This window comes from Fringilla coelebs (assembly GCF_963513975.1).
Source record: "Fringilla coelebs genome assembly, chromosome: 1".
In the NCBI taxonomy this organism is placed as follows: Eukaryota; Metazoa; Chordata; class Aves; order Passeriformes; family Fringillidae; genus Fringilla; species Fringilla coelebs.
Window position 1 is genome coordinate 40984439 of NC_140028.1, and position 20053 is coordinate 41004491.

General features: G+C 38.3%; 1 protein-coding gene across 2 annotated transcripts in view; it reads left to right on the plus strand.

Moving 5' to 3' along the window:
• Positions 1 to 278: 278 nt before the first annotated feature.
• Positions 279 to 20053, plus strand: part of RB1CC1 (RB1 inducible coiled-coil 1) — a 66798-nt gene continuing 47023 nt past the window's right edge. For both annotated transcript variants that reach the window (XM_084207520.1, XM_084207521.1), the window contains exons 1-5: positions 279 to 521; positions 13304 to 13409; positions 15401 to 15528; positions 17923 to 18049; positions 18307 to 18477. In XM_084207520.1, the coding sequence (XP_084063646.1) occupies positions 15458 to 15528; positions 17923 to 18049; positions 18307 to 18477 (369 nt within the window). In that variant the 5' untranslated portion in view covers positions 279 to 521; positions 13304 to 13409; positions 15401 to 15457. The remainder of the gene's footprint in view (positions 522 to 13303; positions 13410 to 15400; positions 15529 to 17922; positions 18050 to 18306; positions 18478 to 20053) is intronic.

Here is a 20053-nt window from a genome sequence, read left to right on the forward strand (position 1 = left end):
ACCGGAGCACTCCAGGGCCCTTCCACCCCCGACCACAGCCGGATTGCCGTGGGCAGAGGGGGCTGGAAGCGGAGCACTCCAGAACCCTTCCACGCCCAACCACAGCCGGATTGCCGTGGTCAGAGGGGCTGGAACCGGAGCACTCCAGGGCCTTCCACCCCCGACCACTCCCGGATTGCGTCCGCCCGGGCCCGCGCGCTGCCGCCGCCGCCGCTTCCGCCGCGCGGTCCCTCCCGCGCGCCGCCCCCTCCCGGCAGTCCTCGCGCCGGAAGCGGCTGACGACAACAACAAACACCGGCGGCGGCGGCGGCCGCCCCAGGCAGGGCTACCCCGCTCCCCGCGGCCCCTAGCCCGCCCCGCCGAGCCGCCTCTCCCCTCTCGCCACCTCTCCCCGCTCGGCCGCGGGCCCCGCCGAGGCGCTGCGCGCCCCCGCGGAGCCGCCGGGCCCGGCCGCGCGGCGCGGGGGGGGACGCGCCGCCACCGGCGCAGGATGAGCGGCGCTGCCCGCGCGGGACCCGGGGGTGAGTGCCGAGCGCTGCCCGGGGACGTGCGGGCTCCCCCCGCCGCCCCGCGCAGCCCCTCCCAGCCGCGGGGAAGGCGGGGACTCCGGTACCGGGAGGGCGGCCTTGGCGAGGGGCGGCGGTCCCGGCGCTGGGCGCAGGGCTGTACCCGTGGGGCGGGCGACAAAGAACTGGGAGGCGGTGGAGCGGGGGTCGAGGAGGACCGGGATCCCGCGGCCGGAGCCGGTCCCGGGGCGGCAGAGTGACCCCGGCGCAGCTGCTGTTGGGGGGGGGCGGTGGCTGCCAGGCGTCAGAGGGGAGCAGCGGCGGGCGGGCCGGGGTGCTCCCTGCCTGCCCGGGGCTCCGCTGCCAGGGCGAGGGATTCGCGGTGAAGTTACTACAAGGAATGACTCAGCCTGGCAGCGCCTCCGTGCTCGCCGTCGGCGGCGGTCGGGCGAGCACCGTGCAGAAGCGTTGAGTGTTTACAAACGTTGTTCTGCCTCTCCCTCCGTTGTTTACTTGGTCCTGCTCCCGAGGAAGCATGTGTCCTGTAATGAATTTTCCCTTCGGTTTTTTCTTACGGCTCTTTAGTAGGCTTTCAGGATGTTTTTTGGATCAGTGCTCGCTTTTCTTTCTCGCTGACCCCCAAAAGTTCTGGCTGCCCGTGATCCAGAGGTAGAAATACTAATAGAAATACTGGGAGAATTAAATGAGCTGACCTTTGTAATGTTCGTGTTTCTTACTTAACATCATCTAGACATGAAATAAAGAGTTATGTCTGGTCCTGAGAAACACAGAAATGTCAGTTTAGACCTCATACAACCATAGCTTTTTTTTCTCTTGTGTCATTTGTTTTTGTCTTAAGTAATTACATGGTATGTCCCAGCCATGAGCCATTTCTTGTGGCTCATATTTTAAGCTTTCACCTTTACTTCTTTATGGGAAAGAATGAGGAGGTTGAGGTTTGGTTCTTTTTCCTTGTATTCACATATATGTGTGTCAGAAGTAGTTTGTGCTGTTGGGTTTATGGAAGGACTTGCACTTCTGGAGGTGTGTGTTTATTTGTATGGTAAAAGGTACCTCAGCAATGCTGGAGAAATGACAAGAATGGAAAAACATGTTTCGGACAGTTGAATTTTATACAGCTGAGAAGTACTGTGAGGAATAACACTATAAATAGAATCAGAATTCTAGAATGGCCTGGGTTGGAAGGTACCTTAAAGATCATCTAGTTCCAGCCTCCTGCCATAGGCAGGGACACCCTCTGCTAGACCTGGTTGCTCAAAACCCTATCCAACCCATCCCTGAGGACTTCCAGGCATGGGACATCCACAGCTTCTCTGGGCAGCCTGTTGTAGTGTCTCACCATTTTCACAGTAAGGAATTTCTTCCTTATATCCAATCTAAAATTTTACTCTTTTCAGTTTAAAGCTATTTCTCCTTGTCTTCTCCCATAAAAAGTTCATCTCCATACATCATGGAAGTACTGCATAATAATAGTGATAATGAAAATGTGCACTATTATGGTATATTTAAATTGTGAATTTTAAGAATATTTAGTATGTAGTACCTTGGGGTATTTTTTAAAGACAAAAAGAAAGAAATGACCATACTCTTATCTCGTGGTCTAAGATAAACTTTTGTGCCAAGAAGCAAGTATTAACAAGAAAGGATTTAGATATTGTAGCATTGTTAAGTTTAGATTAAAGTATGCAGAGGATGTATTTTTACTTACTCTAAATGCTGTCTGGAACTAAAAATGGCTTTATTTTATTTTATTGAAAGTAGTAAAGAAAATTACTTGCTGAAGAACACATATTAAGGGACTTCAGCTATGCCAGTTTTAGAGCTGGAAATGCAAACGGGATCTGTTGGGATAGTGGACTATTGTAAGATAGACCTAATTGTGCTTTGGAAGTCCACTTTTGTTGTCTACTGTACAAGTAGCTGTGTCTTTTGTAGATTGTAAAATAGCAATCTGTTTTAGCCACAATTGTGTTGCTCTAGGATTGCGCTCAGCACAGATTTGGGTTAGTAGTTTCTGAGATTGTGTCCAAGGGGCTGTCTCTCTCCCCATGTCAGGTTACTATATTTATAATTAGAAGTGTATGCAGCAGACTTGTGCTCTGCCTGGAGAAGAGGGCAAGGGTTATTTTGAGGTCTTTTGTGGTCTCTGTTTAAAAAACGGTGTGTCCCTGCATGTTGTCTGAACACAGCTGTTACATGGCCTTGCAGAAACTAAGGTGGAAAACAATTTCTAAATGGAACTTCAGTTAGTTTGGTTAAATAGGGGAATGAGTGTATGTTGGGGATAAGAGAGTAGCACAAGTTGATTTGTTTTTGATAAGAGTAGCAGTTACAGTGGACTCACTGGAAAGAATTTTTCTGTATGTTATCAGTGTGTCCTTAAGTCTTTATTTGTTTGTAAACTGGCAGTTACTTTCTGTGAAAGAGTGGTGTGAGGGTCTTGAGACTTAAATTGCGCAGGATGGGTTCATTAGCATGTTGAAGTAAAGTGGAACCAAGTTAAAATGAAAAACTATAGTGTGTGTACCCAGTTGTTACACGAGCTACTTCAGTCATTTGGGTAGTGCCCAAGCAGTCATGTGTCTCCTTCTGCATTTGCAATATTGCTCAAGAAAGTTGTGCTCCTGATTTTTGGCCCACAGCTCAGTGACATTATATGAACAGTTTCTGAAGATGAGGAGGGCAAAAAGCAATTAATACCTTACTACTTTCAAGTAGCCTATTAATAGGTAGCATTCTGGTGCAAAGTTGCTAATCAGTATTACTGAGTAGCAAACATTTGATTACAAGATGCTAGCTTACATAATAATACTGTATTATACTGCAGGATGTGATTAAATGCAGTGATACTAAACACACACAAAAAAATCATTAATATGTAAATTACTAATCCAATTGCAAGAATTACAGTGTCTGTTTTCTAGCTGATTTGCCAGACTAATGTTTTTGGTGAACAAGTTGAAAGATCCTCACATGAATTCAATGTTGTGAAAGCCTATAGCATGATTAATGGTGATAAAGAAATTGCTAGCAATTACTTTTGTGAGCTAATTAACATTTTGTGATTACTGAGACAGTCACTTGTCTATTTATCAGTTAATTCGTAGTGCAGATCCACTCTTTATTTAGTTTTAATTTAAATTTTAGTATTTTTAATGTAGTTCAGTTGAAAGACAGGTTGGAAGACATCATGGCCACGTACCGCTCTATTTTTTCTATTTGTGAGCAGGGTTGGAAGTGGGTATGCTTTGTGTTTTCTATTAGGATTCAAGCATAACTATATTGTTAATAATACATGAATAATTTTTCAATACTAGTTATTGGAAGTTGTTAATAGAAGTATCTAAACAAATTATTGATACCACGTTTATGTCCATAGATTGAGACAGGGCTGGTCAGGAGAAACACCAGGGCTGTCAGGGCAGTTCTTGCCAGTCTTGTGTCCATCTCTAAGTGTTTATTTTCCTTTTGTTGTTCAGGTTTGTGGTGCATGGTTCAGAAGGGTTCTGAGCTCAAGCAGCAGCTCAGTGTAGCTTTTTATGTCCATCCAAGATGTTGACAGTTTCTTTTGGAAAGAGATTTTGCAGCTGGGCCTGCTGTCTTTATCGCATCAAGGTGAAACGCTTACGGTGTGCTATATATAAAGCTCTGGTAGTTAGTGCATCTAGAAAATAAGCTGTGGTAGAATGTGGTGGACTGTTTTCTATGAGTTAGTACAAATAAGTACAAAAGTGGTTGGTTTGAGTACTGGATGAATTTCTTTGTGATCTGTGTTAATTAGAAAGTAAAATGTGAAACTGCTTTGTGGACTAGTTTGGTTCCAAGTGTCCTGCATCTGTATTGCTGTGTAATGCTATAGGATCAATGAGAAGAATGGTGTGTGAATATTTGACAGCAGCTCTGCCTAAGTCATGTTCTAAGGGTTTTTTAATGGATTTCAGAACATGGATGTATTTTCTCTTTATAAAATAACTCATGTTTTCTTGCCTCTTAAGACTCTTTTGAAACAGAATTTTTGCTTTTTCAGGAGAGTAGGAAGGCTATGGTGGTGATAGTGAAGTAGTTTATTCAGTATTTTGTTTGCCTGTTGCTTTCATTTGGAGGGATTAGGTGGAATTAGTATCTGTATGATACATCAATCTTCATTATTTTTCTTGAAGATGTATTTGACAGGCCAGTATGCTGTTTTCATTTTGAACAGATTGAAAACGATATGTATTTTAGAGGTAGAATGAACTGACTATTGGGAGAGTTTTACTTACATCATAGATTCAAAAAATTATGCCACTCTTAGCAAAGCAAAGATATAAATTCTGTAAGAATTGCACTTTGCTGAGGTCTGATTTTTGAATGTTTGAGGTAGCTGTTTTTAAGTTCCCAACTTCTGTTTTGATTTAGTTCTATGATTGAACTTGTTTTATGCTCTTTTGTGTTGTAGTTATAGCTGCAGTACTTTTTGCTCTTTATCATTTGAATAGTGGGTTTTTTCCTGATACTGCAGGGACTTTCAATGTCAGTGGTTTATCTTGAACTTTATTTTGAGTTTGTTGTGGCCAACTAGCTGTGCTGGTAATCAAAAGTGGGAAAATTTGACCCTTATTTATTGTAGTTGGCTTAGGATAAACAGGTCATACTGAAAAAACAGTGCTTTTGTTTATACAGTTATTCTTCCATCCTCCAGAGTGTGTATTTTTATTAAATTCAGATGAAGGGAAGATTCTTACATAAGAATATATTGTGTAACAGGACTAGAAGCTGTCTTCTAATACACTGTGCTTATGCTATGTTGTAAGTGTTCTACTAGTAAATTCATGATGACTTCTCTATTTAAAAATATTCTTCACAAGTACTTGTGTAGTCTACTGATTGAAAGAAACTTGATTCTCACCCAGTGAATGGTTTGAAAATATGACTCAAAATTCTCAGTTCTTTCTGAATGAAGGGGGGAGGGGTAGCGTGTAAACTTTCCTTTTTAAATGAAAGGCTTGGTGTTAAAATACCTATACATTTCAAAAAGCAAATGTATTGTAACAGCATTTTCACATGCATGTTGTAGCTCTAAACAGCACAGCCAGGGTTCAATAAGGCAGGAATATAGTTGTAATACCTCAGTCATTGTAAGTTGTGTTTTTCTCTGGGGTTTCTTTGGTGATTGCATAGTTCTTATGCTGGTAAAACTACATAAAAGAATTTATCGGTGCACGTTGTTAGCTGTTATAAACTACCAAAGATTTATATTCCAGGAAGATAAAGAAGGGCAGATGAAGATTAGAAAATGCCTTCTTGACACTAGAGGCAGTTTAATATTCTGCAAACTATCCTTCAGTTTTCCTCATTTCTCAGCAGATTGCTGTTATCTTCTTTTGCACTGTTGCCAATAGAGATATGAAGGTGATTTGTAAATGTGTGATATCCAAAAAGAGTTAATAAATTTATCTGAGAAGAATCTAGACATTTCTGAATATGTATACCTAGGGAGACTGGAGCTTATATCAGCTCTGCATCTTGCTGATGGTCATTTACTTTCAGATACCACTGAAAATAAAAGGAGGTTGAATATGAGGAGGTTGGTAGGTGACATATGAGTTATAAGTAACTTTAAAAAAGAGAAATTTGATAAATTCTCTATCTTTAGATCTTGAAAGTTCAAATCCTGATTTTATAATTAATGTAGGATAAGAAAAATTTGAAACAAGTTTGAAAGTTGCAAAGCAATTAAACAGTTTACCAAGATAGTAGAGGATTTCCTTTTTACTGGAAAACTTTAATGTTTTTTTTTTTTAAATCTGGTTGCTTATGAATAGCAATTAAGGAAGAACCTGTGACTTTTATGTAGGCAGTCAGACTAAATCACAAGGATCTTTACTTGCCTTACATTTCATTATTGTCAATCTTCGACTTTCTTTTCCATCTGTAGTGTTTTCATTCCTGTGAAGTAAATGCCATTTAATCAGTCCTATGTTCTGTATTTTCATCTTTTAAATAGTTCTGGCCAAGATTTTTGTCTTTTCCATATAAAAGAAAACAACAACAACAAAAGTTGTAGCATTAGGATATTGTATCTGAAGAGGGAAGAACCAGGGAAATGGCCTCCTAGACTAAATTTTGAGAAACTCTGTCCTTGGTTGCATCTGGAGTAATTGCAAATTGTTAAGTTATCTTGGCCTGCTTTTTAAGAGGGTACTGGTTTGGGCTTTTTTATTAGGTTTCTAAGAAGTGATCTATTAGTAGCTGAGGATGGCCAGGGCAGTTAGAAATATGAATGATGCCTTCTGAAAATTTTCACTTGTCTTCTTGAGTGATGGTTCTGATGTTGGGTAACATCTGTATTCACTGGCTTTTCTCCAGCCTTAGTTGAGTGTAGTTTGTGGAGTTATGTAATGAACCAGATCATGGAACCAATTTGAGCTATCAGTGTCCTGGAGAAGTATGGTGTTTCTAACTTAGTATACCAAAGTCATCCAGTTTATTCCACAGATATACAGGTAGTTGCACCACTGAAAGTTGATGCAGGGAAAGGAGCAGAAGAAGAACTGGCTGAGGAAAGGGAATAAGTCTGGTGGTCTTTTCGTTTGTATTCCAGAGTTTGTGTTGGTTGATCAGAGAGAGTGTTAGTGGAGGAAGTGCTGTGCTGACTTGTCTGAGTTGGGTATAAGAAAGAATGAAAGTTTTGTTGTCTGTTTCTTGCAGAATTGTTTGCCAACACTGGAAGATTGTACATGCTAATTATTTTAAAGAGTATGTACTTAAAGGAAGAACCTTCCACCACTATGGAGTCAGTCAGTAGCTTGAATAAAACCTCCTGAAGCTCCGTGTACCTGAGAGTACCAATCTTTGCAAAGAGAATGTATTAATCTCTGTAATTCAAGGGAGGCTTGTACTCCACAAGTACTTTGAAATGGCAAAATTATACATTTAAAAATGAAAAATCTGACAAAAGCTTCAGTTAGCTTTGTCAAAAGTAAGGTGCAGACAGCTGTGGAAAGACTTGTTTCCATCAATTAAAAAGAAAAAAAGGAAAGAAAGAAAAGGGAAACTTCTGCAGGCTGTGGGCTGTTTCCTAGCAATAAGATTGTCAGAAATCCTAGGTTTGTTTTCTGGCTCGTACCTGTTAACTGAAGCACAGAAGTTTCACTTTTTATCATGTAAGAGATGTGAGGTTTTGAAAAATGGAGTAAAATTGTATTGACTGTTGGAAGAGGAGAACTCTTGTCTGGTCTGTTATATGGACTGTGTTTTGGCAGCTCCTCAAATCAGTGAAAACAGCAGTGTGAATAGATGCTAACCATCAGATTTGAAACTTTATAATCACATACATATGTAATCATGACCCAGTGCCTGATCATGTGCTTGTTGTCTTATGAGCATGTTTGAAACTATTGCGTTCCTAAAATTCACAGTGTAAGTTTTGTCTGAACTTGTGAGAAGCTGCATTGTTTTGGCCCACGCGGATTTCAAAGCACTCTTTAATGCATGGCGTTTTCTTACCTGCCCAGATTTGCTTTTGATCTGCTCTTTCACCCTTGATGTTGCTGAGGACCTCTGAAGGCATTGCAGCACCTACTTGGCTGAGTGAGGAGCTTCCATGTAATTCAGAGTTGTAGGAGCAACTCTGAATATGATGGCCGATATGTAACTGAAGTATTAGGTTAATAATACATAAAATGATTCATCTTAAAGGAGGGGAAGGAAGGAAGAAGCCTCTTAGACTATGAAATACTGAATTACTGACTTATGAAATTCCTCTTTAGTGAATTGGGAAGTAGGAGTTTAGGAAAGTGTCTTGGCTGCTCTGCAGGATTGCAGCTTGGCTCTTGGGTTGAGTGGAAAAGACTTGCTGTGCTGACCAGCAGCTGAATTTGAGAGCTGTTAAGAACACAGTGACTGTTGGAGATGCTGTAATTAAGTAACCGCCTCTGTGCCTGATGCACATCTCAATATATAAATAGAGCTCCAGATGGCTGCAACCTTACAGATGTCAGGGATTGACAGCCTTTCTTTAAGACTACAGTGTGCCTTGAACATGAGGTTTATAGGCTTTGCTACAAGGTGGCGGTGAGAGATAGGATCTCCACCTTCAGTAATATGTATCTTATGATTAAATGTGGTCTTCTCTTTAAATTTATTTTGAAAGAGTAGGAGAATTAAATTATTCTCTGCACCTGGGTCAGGAGGAGCCCTGCTACTTATTCATCACACAGCTTAGGATTTTTTTTTTTATTTTTTCATTTTTCTTTTAAATTTTTTTAGTGCCTTCTAAGGCATATTTCCTTTCAACAGTTGGCTATCCAGAAAATTATATGCATTTGCACTATATTTTAGAAACATAGCCATTTCTGTTGTATAAAGCGATAAAGAATGTGTGCCCTCACAATGAGGTCATACTTTCTATTCTTTCTATTTCTTCTTCATGGTAGTAGCAATGTTCTGCAAAATTAAGGTATTTTTGGTTAGATGCATTAGGTTGCATAGAAGTATTGAAGAAAGGTCCTTGAAGTCTACTTTTAGAGAGGATCTTAACAACTGACATTAAGAAAGGTGTTAGCTGCATTAAATTTAGCTTCAGATTCTATTTTCATTTTCCTTGGATTTATGTGCTGTAAAATACTGTGCTGCTGGGGTCTGCAAGTTGAAGCAAGGGAGCATTTTTTGAGAAGGGCACTTGAAAAAAACAAAGGAAGTGGAGGTTGGAGGCAGATTTATAGAAGAAAACAAAATGAATCATAAGGAATATTCTGCACTGGTCTTATACCTTTGTCTATTATAGAGTTGTTTAAGTCGAGGTGAAGTAGGAAATCCTGCTCTGAAAGGTGAAATCACGGGAACTGTAGCATCTGAGAAGCAAACCTTAAGATTTGCAGTATGGAAATGAAACACAATTTAATAATGTGCTAATGTGCTCCAAAGTTGACTCCATCTTGAGGGGTAATAAAGGTATATTGGCCTTGAGGGGAGATGTTACCCAGATAAGATATTTACTGAATGATGAATAACACTTGAGTCTTTTTAAGCATGTCACAGACTTGTCAGCCTTTGCCTCAGATGAATTGCCCTTTCAACAGGCAGAAATTCTTCGGTGGTGTGCTGTGAGACTCCTGACCCTGGTAATTGGGGGTAACATTTATGACTCATATAGGAGACACTGTTACCTGTAGTGCAGCCTCGGTGCTTCTGCAGTAAGGAAAGTGAAACTTCTTTATCAGCAGCACACAGATGGTGATCACGCAGAAATATGTGAATGTCTAGTAGCAGTGTGGAAATGCAGGCACTGAGTGAGAAGCCTTGCCTTGATCAGGTAATTCAGCTAATTCTGCCTGCTTTCAGGCTTGAGCCCATTTTGACCTGGAGATACACACAAGGGGAAAAGAATTTGGGCATCTTGGTTCTATCTGACCTGGCAGATGAAGCATTGATCAGTACAACACTTAGCATACAGATGTGGAGCTGCACTTCCCTGCTCTTCCCTGCGAACAAAAAGCCAGATACCATGTACTGCTTGTGTTTTGCTGTTGTGGATGGGATTTTACACCACTAGGTTTAAAGGAAAGCCATTACTTTGGCATAGTTCAGTTTAAATTTTATGGCATTAAAGAAAAATTTATCAGTATCTCTGTTAGCTCAAGTTTAATTTGTAATCCAGATTATAAAGGAAGTATGGAAAATGAAATGTCAGAAGCATGAGCTTGAACAATTAAGATTATACAGGGAATTTAATGACCAAAGTGAAGTTGATTAATGTCCCATTAAACCCAAACAGCATAAATGTTTATTTTTGTCTTTGTCCCCACTCTGAATGCCATGATTCAGTGTTTAAGTTTGTGAAGTTGGAAAGAATTGTACCATGAAGCAATGGACAATCAGCATTAGGTAATTAGAAGTAGGGATTCTTTATTTATGGGCAGAAATGGATGCTTAATGTAGCCATAGGATTATATGTAGGGTGGTGTGAAACTTGTGATGCCCGTGCTGTAATGACAAAAAGTCTGTAAACAAACATTAATTTCCTTTTAGAGATGTAACAATGGGCAAGTTCCGAACTGAGATACATCTGAATACTTGTAAACAGCACGTGTTGAAAGTATTGATCAACACTGGCTTCAGAAGTAGTTAGTTGTTGAAGAGTTTATATTATACAAGAGAATATTGCAGTAATTGCATTGCAATATAGAGTGTAGAGCAGTGAGATATGTTACAACCAGCACAATATATTCATGGCTGGTTTTGGTGTTTTATTACCTAATGCGACACTATACATATTTTCAATTAATTATGGAAACATTTTATACTTTGTGCCATTCTTACATTCTTGTAATCTCATTTATTTTCTTTTATTTATGCCTACCATATTCTGTCTGATCTGGCAGTTGTTAAAGAAAATTTCAAATGCTCAGCTATTTTTTTAATAGTATTACTGATAATTCATGACAGTTGGTCATACAGACTTCTATCCTATAGTGTGAAGGATCTAGTTTATATGATAGCATGAATTTAATGCTGCAAGTCACACAGTTTAAACAAATAATCTGGGTGGATTAGTTGTTTGTGGTTTTGTTTGATTACATAGGTAGCAGCTTTGTCTTCAGTAGCTGTCAAATTGTGTAGTTGTTGAACCTCTATTAAAACAAATGAAAATCGTTTCAGCAATGTAACATTATAAAAGCCTTGAAACTTGTAACACTACTAAGAGTTTAAAGCTAAAAATTAATAAATAAAGCCTGATACTTTCCTAATGGCCTGTTGTGGTAATACAAACAGAAGAACAAAATGTGTATGGATATATTCTGTTGAAGCTTGATGGTGTGACTTTCACTCCAAGATTATGTTAAGAAGTTGTGTTACTGCTGGATGATGACAATATTCTGGAATATTGGGAACAAATTTAAAGGCTAATTTGTGATATGTAACTGACCTTGCCTGTAACAGTCAGCAATAACCTGACCTTTGAAAGAAAAGAAACTTAGGCAACTGTGATAGGTTTTCATGCATACCCCCTGTAACTTTGAACACAGGCAGATGTTGTCCAGAGATGCAAGACTAGGGAGAGCTCTCAAAAATTAGTTTTCTTCCAAAGCTGTGAAGACAGGCCGCTGGAGAGAGGCAGCTGACATAGTTCCTGCTGAAGGGAGGAAGGACATGCTACAGCATGTGGTTGGGACATCAGTGAATCTGCAGGAGAGATTGCTGCTTAAGGCATATATTCTCTGGAACCTTGCTTTATATCATTCCCCTCACAGCCTTGAGAGTCAGAAAATTTAATGGAATTTTGTGAATTCTATCTTCTTTTTTTTTTTTTTTTTAAGGTAATTTAATACAAATTTGTCCTACCTGCATTAGTGTAGTTCTTTTGCTCCAGCATCATTTGAGGAGTAAGATGTTGGCTGAAGGAACAGCACCAGTTTTTTCTGTCTTAGTAGTTGCAAAGCAATTACAAGGCAAGAGATTGTTGCGTTGTGTTCCTGGTTTGTGGCAGAAGTATTTCAGCAGTTTTGTGTTAATGTGCATTACTTTGACCTAAGGCAAGTATTCATAAATTCATTTTACTCAAGTATAGCTACTGGATGCTGATAGCTAAACAAGAGGAGGACAGTTCAATTGGATTTTTTTTAATAGTAGCCCTTAAACACACTGATTATTTCCCTTTCATCGTACCTTTGCTTCTGATAAAATGTCATATGTGCATTTTACATGATTTTGATGAGGGAGGGAGTGGACAAAAGGAAGGGAGATAATTCTTCTGTTCTATGACAAAAAATATTTCTTTAATTTATTAAGGTTTTAGAATGTAGGGTGGAGTGTTTTTGATTTATCTGTAGTAGCACAGGTTGTATAAAATCATTTACATGTTCTAATGGTTTTCAGGCTTCAGCAAGCCTATTTTTAGCAAAGGATTATCACCCTTTATAGTGCCTGATCATCTTCTCAGAAAGCTTGCTAGGGCATTAACATGATAGAAATAATGTTTGTTTGCAGTCTGGAATTTGTGCACTTGTTTCGTTGCCCTGAGCCCAACAGGTTGTCCGCATGTTCTTTGCCAAGGCTCCTTCTCCTTTGCTGCTTAGCTGAATACTGTTAAAATGAACTAGGATAGCCTAAAAAAGGTCACCTTTGCTGATCTGGCTCATTTTGTAGTTTAAGAAGCAGTTATGGGAGAGGAAGCCCCTGGCCAAGACGTAGTGACAATCTGGGAGTGGTAACATCTTCAGTTTATTAAAAAAAAATAGAATAAATAAATCTAACAAATGCTTTGAAAGTAGGTGAATGGCTTAGCAAAATCAGTTACCTTTTAGGTAAGGAAGGTGATACTGATTCCTGAAGGAATCTGTGGGAGGCAGCTGCTGGATAAGACTGTTCATTCAACAGCAGTAGCATGTATACCTTTTAATGATGGATTTTCTTTGATAAATTGCCTTGTTAAGACTTTCTCTATTGCTCTCAGCATCTCTGTACCAGCATTCTGCACAAGTGCTGAAAAATAATTTCAGTTAATGAAAAAGCAAGCTGTTCTTTATAGTGAACTAAATTTCTCTCCTTGTAAATACTCAAAAGTATGATTAACAGTTATTTTAAACAAAAATGATGAGCAGAAGTATTCAGACATGTAGCAGATCTGGGCAGACTTGGGACTGGAGAGCATTGTTAATTAACAAAACCCCTAACAACTACCACATAATTATTCTTCTGGCATTAACATACACTGATTTCTGTATTAAATGCAATTATGATCATAAAATCCTGACATTTTAGTAATAATTGCATTCTGAATCTTTTCTTTGCAGATCTTCTCTGGCTTTGAACAGCCATGCTACTCTGTTGCCAAAAATCAAGTAAAGTGAATGTGTGCTTGAATTTGAAGAAGGCGGTAGCTCTGTATAATGCCTGAAGGTAATTCTTTCTTTGTCAGAAGTTAAAAAGTTAGAGATGTATGGTATATGCTGTCATAAATAGTGTTGATCTTAATAATGTTTCTTCTTTCTGTGTTGTAGTTAGGTTTAGTGTTGTGGTATGGATGGGTAAATGCTTGATGAAAATTTTGCCTTATGTGTGTCTTGGACACATTCTCACTTGAATATTGCTTACGCTTGGGTAGCAATGTTCATATGAAGACTAGGTACTGTACAAGCCTTTGCCTTTTACTTACTATGCTTAGATGGAAAGGTGTTTGGTTGTTTTTTGTGGGTTTTTTTGGTCATGTGGTCTGTGCTTGGAACATTGTATTATTTAATCCTTGTTTCTAATTCTACCTGGATCACAGTCACAAATACCCTTTGGGAAAAGAAGAGTATGTGCATGAGACTGATCAATTCTGAAACATGGGCCAAAGAATTTATTAATCAAATAAAGAACTTTTACCTTATTCTTGGTGTTCAGCAGTTTTTACCTGTCTAATAACTTAGTTTTTAGAGTGTGTTCTTTTTTTTCTTATTCAAAATGAAGCTGGTACCACTGAGTACAATAGAGTTCAGGTGTAAGGACAACAAAATTCTCTTCAGAATTATTTAACTGGTCCTTTTTTATTTAATATGCTTCTGTTTCTGAAACCTTTTTGTAAAAATTCATGTTTTAACTAAGTCTATAGTTAAAGCTTGAAAAGCTTGAGGATAGCTGCTCTCTTGTAAGCAAACTCTTATGACTTTCTGGAATAAGTATTCTCATAAAACCTCTCTTCCCTCCTCATATTAATGGCACGTTTGTTATTTTTCTCTGTGGTTTGTCAATTTTTCTTTGTGTAGACAAAGAGAAAAATGCACATTCAGACTAATTTTTGAGTAATATGATTAGCTGCATGGACACGGCATGTGTGTCCTATTAATATTTCAAGGAAAAAGGGATGACTTATATTACATGTCTAGTAATTTAATTCAAAAAGTCATTTTTATAATGATATAAAAATATTGCTTAGTGGCTAAAACTTACGGCTTAACTTTCTGTAATTCCTTCCACATAAAAATCTCAGGTCAGGTGACTGCAGTGCTTGTATTTCTGCAGCAGCTTTGGTAGTGTGGTGGAAATTACTCATAAGCTTCCTAGCTCCTAAGGAGAAGAGAAAAAAGGCCCAGGAGTGTGAATTACTTCAGTGATAGAATCACAAATTGAAGCTCAGTGTTTTATGAGGCAGGTTAAAGTTTTTCATCTGTCACATACACTGGAAAAACACATGCATAGAGTTACTCATCCAGGTTCTTGTAGGGCACAGGACTGAAAATGTGTTGACCTTCTTGCTTGAATACTTCATGTTTGCTATCAGTAACAAAGAAAGAAGTTAGAGATTTAGCTAATGGTGATAATAGAAGAAAATATTTTTTAAATCTATTACTTATTGTAGAGAAGTACAAAGGGGAATTTTGCCTCTTTTCTTTTTCTCTCCTTTTTTTTTTTTTTTGCCAGTGCTTCAATTTCTGAGGGGGAAAAGTATGGGTAGGGATAGCAGTGAGCAGATAGACTTAGTAGCTGTAAGTTAGAGGAATTATTAGATTGTGCTGCTGTTTGTAAAATCTAAAAAAGTTGTCTGGAAATTACTATCTGGGGCTTTAAGAAGGTATTTCATAATTGAGAAAAGCCAGGTAATGATCTGGGATTATGGCTTCTGCAATTGGAAGTCATATTTTCTTCTTTCTTTTCTAATGTAGTTTCTTTTATTCTTCTCAGTGTATATTCTCATGTGTACTCCTAACTGTCTGTATATGCAGAGACTTACCTTGCCTGTGTTTCTGGGTAGAGGAACAACATCTCTGCCTTTGGTAACGAATAAAGAGCTGCAGAATGTGAGCCCTGATGTATTCATACACTATATATCTGAAAGAGTGTTTTTGAAAACATATGTCTGTCTTTTTTCATAACTCCTGTGAAACTAACACTTGACATTTTTGTTTCAGTTTCTAAATGATTTTAGCAGTGGAAGTTACAAACTTCAGAGACCTAAAGAAATCATCATGAAGCTATATGTATTTTTGGTCAACACTGGAACTACCCTTACATTTGATACTGAACTTGCTGTACAAAAGTAAGAGAGTAAATTAATTGTGTATTGTTTGTTTTAAATTAAAAAGTGTGTATACATTTACATACTAAGTATTTGACAGATGAAGGTGTGTTTGTTTTTTTTTTTTATGTGATTGTCATTTTCCTCTGGGTTTTCTGGTATTTGACTGAATTTTGGTGGTTTTTTCCTTCATGTTTTCTTAATGATTACTATTTTCATTATCTTGCCGGGTGGTTGTGTGTGTGATTCCATGAAAGAGTAGAGAAGTTATTTACTTTCTGGGACAGTGGCAGAGGCTGACCTGCTCCTCACTGAGTGTGGTGTTATGTTTGGTGGTTTTTGAAAAAACTGTCAGAATGACTTCTAATCTTTTGTGACCTTTTTTAAAATAGTATTTTTATTTGGGATTTCTCTAGAAAAGGCTTACTTTTTTACTGTCTGGCATCATAGAGGGAGTTCTGCAAGTTGTTCTTTCTCTTGTCAGTACACTCATCCTGAGGAAAATGTGTGCTCTGGAATGTTTTTGGGTGCTTAAGAATTGGCATGAAGGTTTTTGTCTCATAGCTAGATGGGTAGAAGTTGGTTTTGTGCTAAGCTGTAAGGCTCCAAACTATTTTACATGATTTTATGTGTAAACCGTGAACTTCTGAATGCACAGCTGTCTGAAGCATGATCAGTATTAGAGGATCACAGTTAAGTCCCAACAAATTTACTCTTTCTATTTTTTTTCACTGCATGCTAAAAGCATCTTGTAAATATATAGATGCTTTTTAGAGAGGTTTGTATTGCATTATTTTTCATTGTTCTCATGTGCAAGACACCTTGCGGGTAACAAGAGCCAAGCTCATCTGCTGTTTTCATAGTTTGATAGTGATGAATGTGTTGCAAGTAATTGGGTAAGAAAGATTTCTACCGTGATTTTTGGTTTTTTTTTTCTAATTTGTTTTTCCTTTCTCCTGAATTCCTATTTGTAATTTTCATGACTGAAAAAACACTGTTTAGACTGTTTTTGTGTGCTCTTCTCTAAAGCAAATGGACAGGCAGGCTATTAATGAGCATGAAATAGTGTTTCAGCCATTCTGTTTCTGCCGGGTCATTTACAGATGTGCCCACGCCCCTGTAAGCTGTCTGATACATTTAGACACTTTTAAATCAAGGTAAGTGAGGTGCAGCATCTAAGCTGCCATGCCAGGTTCCTAATAATTTGCAATGGGCCCACTGTTTGCTCAGTTGGATTGTTCTTTGAGAAAGCTTTCCAACAACTGAACCACGCAAAATCAAAGACTCTTCAGTTGAGCAGTGTAACTGCTTATTCTGTATATCTGCTTGTATAGGCTTGCATTTTCTAGTAAGACTGACTTTATTGGGTTCTTAGCCTGTCTCCTTGTACATGGACAGGCCAGGTTCTCTTCCTAAAGCTCATGGAGGTGATAGGTGAATGGTTACTGTAGCACAGCTAACAAGCACAAGCTTGCACTCATGAGAGACTTGTAATGAATTTATGATGTCATGCTGAATCATGGTTGTTTTAAATAACAGATCTTTTTGATCTTTTTCAAGTGACAGTAACACTGTTATGTTTCCTGCCAGTTATATCAAAACTATTGATGCTTATATTATTCACTTCATACTCTGAAGCTTTTTTGTACCATTGCACAGTGCTGCCGCAGTGTGTTATGTTAGCTGGGGTCAGTAACTGTATCAGATGAATGAATTCTTGTTTACTTTGGTGTTTGCAAGTGTCTTAATGACAAAGCCTAGAACTGTCTAAAATATGCAGTAATGTTAAGATGCCATCAGCTAGAATTAAATGTGTGAGGCTGGTGAATTAAAACCAGAAATGGTCTATTGATATACTGTTTCTGTGTTATATTCTGTAATGTTTATATTAACTTGTTGTATCGATTGTTGAATTTCCTGTTATTGTTAAGTGCTTTATGGTACTTCATGTACAGTAAATCAGTCAGAGTTTATTAGGTGGAATTCTGGTTATGTTGTGAATAATGAAGTGTTGATAGTCTTGAATTCTAGGGCCTTAGCAAGTCAGCTGTTCGGTCATAAAGTATAAATTCAAGGAACACAGTATGACTTTTACATTTGTATCCTAAATGCTTGGTGTGACTTAATCCAGAATTTCAGCATGCTAACAGATCTTGGAAAAAATATTGCTGGTGACTTACCAAAAATGCAGAGATTGTTTGCTTTTAGCTGATAGTGTATTAATTGGATATCCAGAATGCAACACATCACAGTACTTATAAAATTTAGAAACCTGTACTTGTACAGAGTAAAAATACTTCTTTTAAAAATGTTCTGCTTAGACACAGACAAGTCACCAGTGTCTCTTACAGAAATACGTAAATTTGAGACATAAGTTATCTGATAGCATCAACTTCTCTTCCCATTTTTTTTCAGTGTGGCTGATCTGAAACATGCAATTCAAACAAAGTATAAGATTGCCATTCAGCACCAAGTACTGGTTGTCAATGGAGGAGAGTGTATGGCGCCAGACAGAAGAGTGTGTAGTTACAGTGCGGGAACAGTAAGTGCATGCTGCATTCTTAGTCTAAACTTTCATTTATAGGGGAAGAAAAAGAATATTTTGTAAGGGATTTTAAATTATTTTCCCATAGTTTGCTGGATTTTTTTTGTTTAAGAAACAGGTGTTTATGTATTCAGCTTCTAAGTGTAGATTTTAACTTGTTCTCAAGACATGTTACCCACATGAGGAAATAATTGATAATTCAGCAGGAAGTTGCCTTTACTCAGTGTTTGGTTTTGTTTCCTTTCTGAGTGTAGGACACCAACCCAATTTTTTTATTCAACAAAGAAATGATCTTGTGTGAACGTCCACCAGCTATCCCCAAAACCACGTTTTCAGCAGAGAATGAGATGGAATTGAAAGTAGAAGAATCTCTTATGATGCCTGCAGTGTTTCATACAGTAGCATCACGAACACAGCTTGCTGTGGTAAGTTGATTGTTACTGGATTTGCACACCAAAGGAAAATATGTCAGAGGGAAAGCTTGATGTAAAATATGAAATAGTTTCTTCAAAAGGCAGTAAAAATGCTGTATTAGTGATGATGTACTCTTCAGAGCCTTTGTCTCAGAGTTTCAAAGTAAGTTTTGAGAAGTGTGCTTGCTTCTTCAGCATGTTCAGAGCTTCTTTCAAAACTGTAGGCACCTTTTGGATGTGTACGTTTGCAGTATTTACAATACAAAAGTGATCAGGTTGCTTTTGACCATGCCTTAATGCACTGCCTTGTTTTCAGTGTCCTCAGTCTGCCTCAACTTGAAATGAGAAAAGTATCTTTGGAAATTATGTTAACTCAAGTAGAAAATTAACACTAATTTTTAAAAGCATTTTGCCAAGCTTCTGTTTTATGCTGATGTTTTATGTCTAAACAACTGGTGAGGAATGAATAAAACTAAGTTTTTTCCTAAAATTCAGGTTACTTATTATTGAGTACTGCCTCTTATTAATTATTGCATATATTTGCTTGCAAACTGGTCAGAAGTCCAATTTGATTATTGCTGTGTTGCTTTGATAGGGAAAAGTCATTTGCTGCAACATGGTCAGCTAAATACCAAGTGTGCATGCAGTAAAAACCAGCTGCATGCTCAAGACACTGACACAGTGCCTTCAGTAGTTATGTTTTATTTTTACAGATGATGTTTCTGTATTAAAAACTGATCTCATTTTATTTACAAATTTTACATTTAAATGGATTAAGTATTTTTCATATCGCTAAAGATTATTCCAGTGGTTGGCAGCAGGAGATTAGTTATGTGGAGCAGTTCACACAAAATGAATAGTCATATGTTTTTTCTCTTGGTAATAAAGTTTCTTAGTTTCAGTGACAACTTTAATGCAGTTGAGAAGAACATGTAGCACTTGAAGTGGCTGGGATTTAATACTACACAGCAGAATTTAGAGAAAAGTGTTATCTGTTGTAGAACAGTTGTAGAATCCCCTGTAGAACTGGGATTTTGGTTTCCTCCTTGACATCCTGGCCTGTCAGGAGAGGGAAGGTTCTCCTGAATAATATGAAGTAATGTGACCTTGACATACTGTCTGATTTAAGGCAAGGATTGAGTCCAGTAGACTCTCTTTCTCTCTCCCCCACCTGTTGACAGTTAGAGCTGACTTTGTAAATAGGACCTTGAGTTATTAGGTGTCTGTGAGTCATATGACTGTCATAGGCAAGAGTGGATATCAATGTGAGTTCAGCTAAGGAGTAGGAGGTTTTCAGTTGTGCTTTATGAAGAGTGAGGGTTCTGGTTTTACCAGCTGAAAGTGTTTTAAAACCATTCTTTGTGAAGTATTAAGAGGAGGTTATAAAAGTAAGGAAGACTGATAGCTTCTAAACACTTAACACTGATCCGATGTGAAGGGGGGCTGTAGTAATTGGTACAGTCTTTGTGTTTTGTTGAGGATAATGGAAGTGAAAGGTGATGATACTCAGTCTTGTGTTTCTCACTGTTTTATCTGGTTTCTCTCTTCTGTGCCCTGTTTTCTGCTCTTAGATTCTTAATTTGGCTTT